Source organism: Hyla sarda, chromosome 4, assembly GCF_029499605.1.
Source record: "Hyla sarda isolate aHylSar1 chromosome 4, aHylSar1.hap1, whole genome shotgun sequence".
Taxonomy (NCBI): Eukaryota; Metazoa; Chordata; class Amphibia; order Anura; family Hylidae; genus Hyla; species Hyla sarda.
Window position 1 is genome coordinate 1,266,792 of NC_079192.1, and position 5,883 is coordinate 1,272,674.

Sequence of the window (5,883 nt, forward strand, 5' to 3'; positions counted from 1 at the left end):
TCACTCGTGACGCCAGGGTGAGGGTTAAAACTCTGTAGTGATGCTGGGCCTATTGCCACCCTTCCCAAGAACGATAGGTGAGTGTAAAATAAATGGATTGTCCACAGCAGTGCTGAACTTAAAACTTGCAGGAACGTTACTGAAAATTTTCTGTACATGCAGTATCGGTAACGGTGCAGATAACAGAGTCTATATAGACAGCACAGCAGTGACTGACAGTTGCTTAGGACCGGAAAGTTCTCTTAATATTAGGAGGATTGTACTTGCATAGATCTGCTGGATTTAGGGGTTAGATTAGGTCCAGAGGTCTTGCGGAGATAGCGGGGAATTGTAAGAACTATCCGTCTCTAGCGCAGGCCTGGGCCGCAAGGCTTTGGCCTCGAAATTGTCTTGAAAGCTGCGGAGGTCCTACCTCGTCCAGAGTCAGCAACCCAAGAGCAATGATGCTGCTTGCTTGGCAGCGCAGGAACAAGAGCAACAAAATGGCGCAGCTCCCTTATATGGGCAGGGGCTGTCCGTTTTGGATTGGTCCATATCAGCTGTCACTCATTGTTACAATGGATTGTGGGTGATCACCTGACTAGAACCACCAAAGGTCCTTTAGCAAAACCATAGAGTTCTGTAACCCGGTCACATGACCCGCAGGTCCTGCGACGCTAAAACAAGTAAGTAACACCATATACATATATTTATATAGATAATATTCATAAATATTAAGTTACTAAGGGGTGACTAGGGGTTAATTAGGGAAGCGAACCCCGACAGTCCTAGGGACTCTAACTTTGGGGACTAATAACTAAGGCACAGTATGAAATACGGTGCCGGGACACCACAAATAGCATTCTGTATGAGTAGCTCATAGCTAAGAAAATATTGTGGTGACGGATCTTCCAATAATATCTCATAGTACATCCGGTCTGACAGTATTCTATGGGCCTCCTGAATGTAAACAGATCTGTCCATAATAGCAGACCCCCCCCCCCCCTTGTCCGCTGGACGAATGACAATAGAATGGTTATATGGCTATTCTGAATTGTTTTGATAGCATTGCGCTCTACAGCAACCTTTTTAAAAGAGACCGTATGTGCCCTCAGATTATGAAAATCCTTGGCTACCAAAGAATAAAAGGGGTTCACCGAAGCTTATCGGTACAGCTCACCCTCCCGTCTGCACCGCAACACGGACGACACCGGACCCAGGTCTCTTGGCACAAATGGATGAATGAAGCAAAGTCCAGCGCAGTATCAAAGCAATGCGTACAGTTAATTCAGAAATTAGCCAACATGGCTATAAAGAATAAAATGTTACGAGGTGGTTCCCTCTGTAGGGTAATGGATCAGAAGCAGAGACGGGTTTCACATCTACATGTTTAAAAGATCCAACATTAGTAGCGCTAGCAAAATCAATCCCATCCACCTGTGGCATAATATCAGTGTCACCTGTAGATAACATTAATATCACGTCTATCCTGTGTAGAAAAATGTCGACCCAAAGTCAACTACTAGATATAGTAGTAGGCCCCCTCACGGTGCCCCCATATAGTAGTAGGCCCACTCACGGTGCCCCCATATTGTAGTAGGCCCCGCACACTACCCCCATATAGTAGTAGGCCCCCTCACAGTGCCCCCATATAGTAGTAGGCCCCGCACACTACCCCCATATTGTAGTAGGCCCCCTCACAGTTCCCCCATATAGTAGTAGGCAGCACACACTACCCCCATATAGTAGTAGGCCCCCTCACAGTGCCCCCATATAGTAGTAGGCCCCGCACACTACCCCCATATTGTAGTAGGCCCCCTCACAGTTCCCCCATATAGTAGTAGGCAGCACACACTACCCCCATATAGTAGTAGGCCTCCTCACTGTGCCCCCATATAGTAGTAGGCCCCGCACACTACCCCCATATTGTAGAAGGCCCCCGCACACTACCCCCATATAGTAGTAGGCAGCACACACTACCCCATATAGTAGTAGGCCCCCTCACAGTGCCCCCATATTGTAGTAGGCCCCGCACACTACCCCCATATTGTAGTAGGCCCCCTCACAGTTCCCCCATATAGTAGTAGGCAGCACACACTACTCCCATATAGTAGTAGGCCCGCTCACCGTGCCCCCATATAGTAGTAGGCCCCGCACACTACCCCCATATAGTAGTAGGCCCCCGCACACTACCCCCATATAGTAGTAGGCCCCCGCACACTACCCCCATATAGTAGTAGGCCCCATCACAGTTCCCCCATATAGTAGTAGGCCCCCGCACACTAGCCCCACTTAGTAGTAGGCCCCATCACAGTTCCCCCATATAGCAGTTAGGCCCCTTCACAGTCCCTCCATATAGTTGTAGGCCCCCTCACAGTGCCCCCATATAGTAGTAGGCCCTCTCACAGTGCTCTCATATAGTAGTAGTTCCCCGCACACTACCCCCATATAGTAGTTAGGCCCCCTCAAACTGTTACCATACAGTAGTAGGCCGCTCACATTGCCCACATATAGTACTAAGTACCCTCTCAGTTTCCATGTAATAGTTAGGCTCCCTTACACTGCCTCCATACTACAGACCCTATGAAAATAAACACCTCTCCGTCATTGCCCCATAGCTCCCAGTGCTCGCTGTGACTCCTGTTCTTGCTGAGGCTCCTGTGCATCATACAGAGATGCTGCCAACACCAGAAGCCCTGGCTGAAGTGACAGGACAGAGCAGCTGGCTCTTAAAGACGCACAACACAGATGAAAGTAACACAGCTTGGGGATCCACAATGTGTGTCGCAGATCTCTAGTCGGGCCCCACTTACCCTGCGGCCCTGTCATTAGACTCCTAACTCTATAACTGGAGTCAATTGTTATTGCTGCGGGAATGGCAATAAGTGGAAGGGTCACAATGAAGCTAAGTATGCTGAGATGTACAGGGGAGGCGAAGAGTGCAAGGAGGTGAGCCTAGAAGTGCAATGGAGACAAAATGTGTGCAAGGGAGGTGTGAGAAGAAGGGCAGGGGAGGCGATGAGTGCAAGGAGGTGAGCCTAGAAGTGCAAGGGAGACAAAATGTGTGCAAGGGAGGTGTGAGGAGAAGGGCAGGGGAGGTGATGAGTGCAAGGAGGTGAGCCTAGAAGTGCAAGGGAGACAAAATGTGTGCAAGGGAGGTGTGAGGAGAAGGGCAGGGGAGGCGAAGAGTGCAAGGAGGTGAGCCTAGAAGTGCAATGGAGACAAAATGTGTGCAAGGGAGGTGTGAGAAGAAGGGCAGGGGAGGCGATGAGTGCAAGGAGGTGAGCCTAGAAGTGCAATGGAGACAAAATGTGTGCAAGGGAGGTGTGGGGAGAAGGGCAGGGGAGGTGATGAGTGCAAGGAGGGGAGCCTAGAAGTGCAAGGGAGACAAAATGTGTGCAAGGGAGGTGTGAGGAGAAGGGCAGGGGAGGCAATGAGTGCAAGGAGGTGAGCCTAGAAGTGCAATGGAGACAAAATGTGTGCAAGGGAGGTGTGGGGAGAAGGGCAGGGGAGGTGATGAGTGCAAGGAGGTGAGCCTAGAAGTGCAATGGAGACAAAATGTGTGCAAGGGAGGTGTGGGGAGAAGGGCAGGGGAGGCGATGAGTGTGAGCAGTGAATGGTGGAGAACACTTGTGTTTTGCTGGAACATCTTGTCTACGTCAGGCTGTCTCTTATCCTCCGGCACATCGTATAGTCCATAGAATATATCGTAGATTTAGGTTTATCCTCAGTAAACACAACTTTACTCTGTAGCCTGGCTCTACACAACTTCATGTAATCCAGCACTGGACAAAAGCCCAACTAATATACCCCAGGAAGCTCCAGAGAAAACACTATGCTCAGCCATAAGTGCGGGACATCCTCTCATGTCAGATTTTATCATCAATCACTCATATCTGACTCCAGCTTCAGCAATTTACTAGTGTGCAGGATCTATAGGCCCGGCTGTAACATGTGGGAACACGTGCTGCAGGATGCCATATGATACCTCTATGTATCCCAACCGTATCTCCCAACAGAGTACAAGAGTCTTCATGTATCCCAACTGTATCTCATCAGGTTAAAAGCTCCCAACAGAGTACAAGAGTCTTCATGTATCCCACCCATACCTTTCATCCAGGCCATTCATTCCACGCCAACAACTCCTTCTAGGTGCGATTATTTATATATTTATTTTGTCACTAAGTTTATATAAATAACATTTTTCAACAGTGGTTCAACAATTTTACTAGACATGAAGACAAAAATCCATGAATGAACTTCAAGGGAGGGGAGAGTTTGTAGATGAAAAGGTACTGTGTGTGTGTGTGTGTGTGGGGGGGTTAAGGGTTAAAGGAGTACTCTGCCCCTAGACATTTTATCCCCTATCCAAAGGAAAAGGGATAAGATATCTGAGTCCCGCCACTGGGGACCCCTGCGATCTCCTTGCTGCACCCAGCGCTTGTTTAGAGCATCGGAGGCTCGTGACATCATGGCCATTCCCCCATAATGCAAGTCTATGGGAGGGGGCATTGCATTGAGGGGGCATGGCCGTGATGTCACGAGCCTCCGCCCCGCATCGCTAGTCATCCAGCACGGAGCAAAGTTCGCTCCGTGTACCGGATGTCTGGGGTGCCGCAGCCAAGATCACGGGAGTCCCCAGCAACGGTACCCCCACGATCAGACATCTTATCCCCTATCCTTTGGATAGAGGATAAGATGTCTAGGGGTGGAGTTCCCCTTTAAGAGGGAGTCTTCCTCCAACTGAACATTTTTCGGGATTTCTCTGTTGCCGCCATCATGAGAACCCTCTTCACCTCCTGGTTTCTTATACTGTAGATGAGTGGATTCAGCATAGGTATTATCATACTATAGAAGACGGCGACCACCTTGTCCTGTTTACCAAAGTGACTGGTGGGAGATCGTAGATAGACAAAGAAGACCGAGCCGTACAAGATGGAGACTGATGTGAGATGAGCAGAACATGTACTGAAGGCCTTCTTCCTCCCCTCAGATGTTCTTATATGGAGGATGGAAGAAACAATGAATGAGTATGACACCAAGATGGTCAACAAGGACCCGATGCCACATGAGGAGATGATGAAAATGGTCACCATGTTACAGGTGAATGTATCTGAGCAGGAAAGTTTGAGCAGTGGGGGGGCCTCGCAAAAGAAGTGGGCTACGTGGTTGGATCCACAAAACTCCAGACTGAACACACATCCGGTCTGGGCCGATGACTGCAAGAAGCCAAGGGTGAAAGAGAAGAGGACAAGACACCAACATTTCTTTTTGGTCATTATTGAGACGTAATGGAGAGGGTGGCAGATGGCAGCATATCGGTCATAGGACATGGAGGAGAGAAGAAAAGCCTCAGTAGCTGCCATGGCTGCTAAGAAGAATAATTGAAGAGCACAACCAGTATATGAGATGGTCTTCTTCATAGAGATAAGGTCTGAAAGCATCTTAGGAGTTATGGTCGATGAGTAGAGGAGGTCCACCATGGAGAGGTAACTCAAGAAGAAGTACATAGGGGTGTGGAGCTTGGAGACCATTAGAACAAGAGCCACCATGCCGGCGTTACCGACCAACGTCACCAGATAGACATTCAGGAAGAACACGAAAAGAAAAGGGACCAGAGTTACATCATCAGTTAGTCCTGAAAACAAAAACACAGCTACGTGGGTCCTGTTTGTAGCATCCATCGTGCTACAGGTTCTGTGGAGAATAGATACGTACAAGTTGTTAATATCAGTGATCCTCGAATCATTATGTACAGCAAGGGGGCACAAACTTGTCTGGTCGAAGGGCCACAATGTCAGCTTGTATCACTCCTGAGGGCCACATTTACTCATAAAGAGGACTCCTATCTACTGTATATGTCATAGAGATCTGATATATGAGGATTCCATCTCTGGGACACCC

General features: G+C 48.7%; 1 protein-coding gene across 1 annotated transcript; it reads right to left on the reverse strand.

The window, feature by feature from the left end:
- Positions 1-4,700: 4,700 nt before the first annotated feature.
- On the reverse strand, positions 4,701-5,663 carry LOC130366648 (olfactory receptor 5B12-like). Its single transcript, XM_056568969.1, has one exon. The coding sequence runs from the start codon at positions 5,661-5,663 to the stop codon at positions 4,701-4,703; it is 963 nt and encodes a 320-aa protein (XP_056424944.1).
- Positions 5,664-5,883: the final 220 nt, after the last annotated feature.

Excerpts from the sequence above, each read along its gene's own strand:
- LOC130366648 (XM_056568969.1), bottom strand. The coding sequence starts at position 5,663 with ATGGATGCTACAAACAGGACCCACGTAGCTGTGTTTTTGTTTTCAGGA.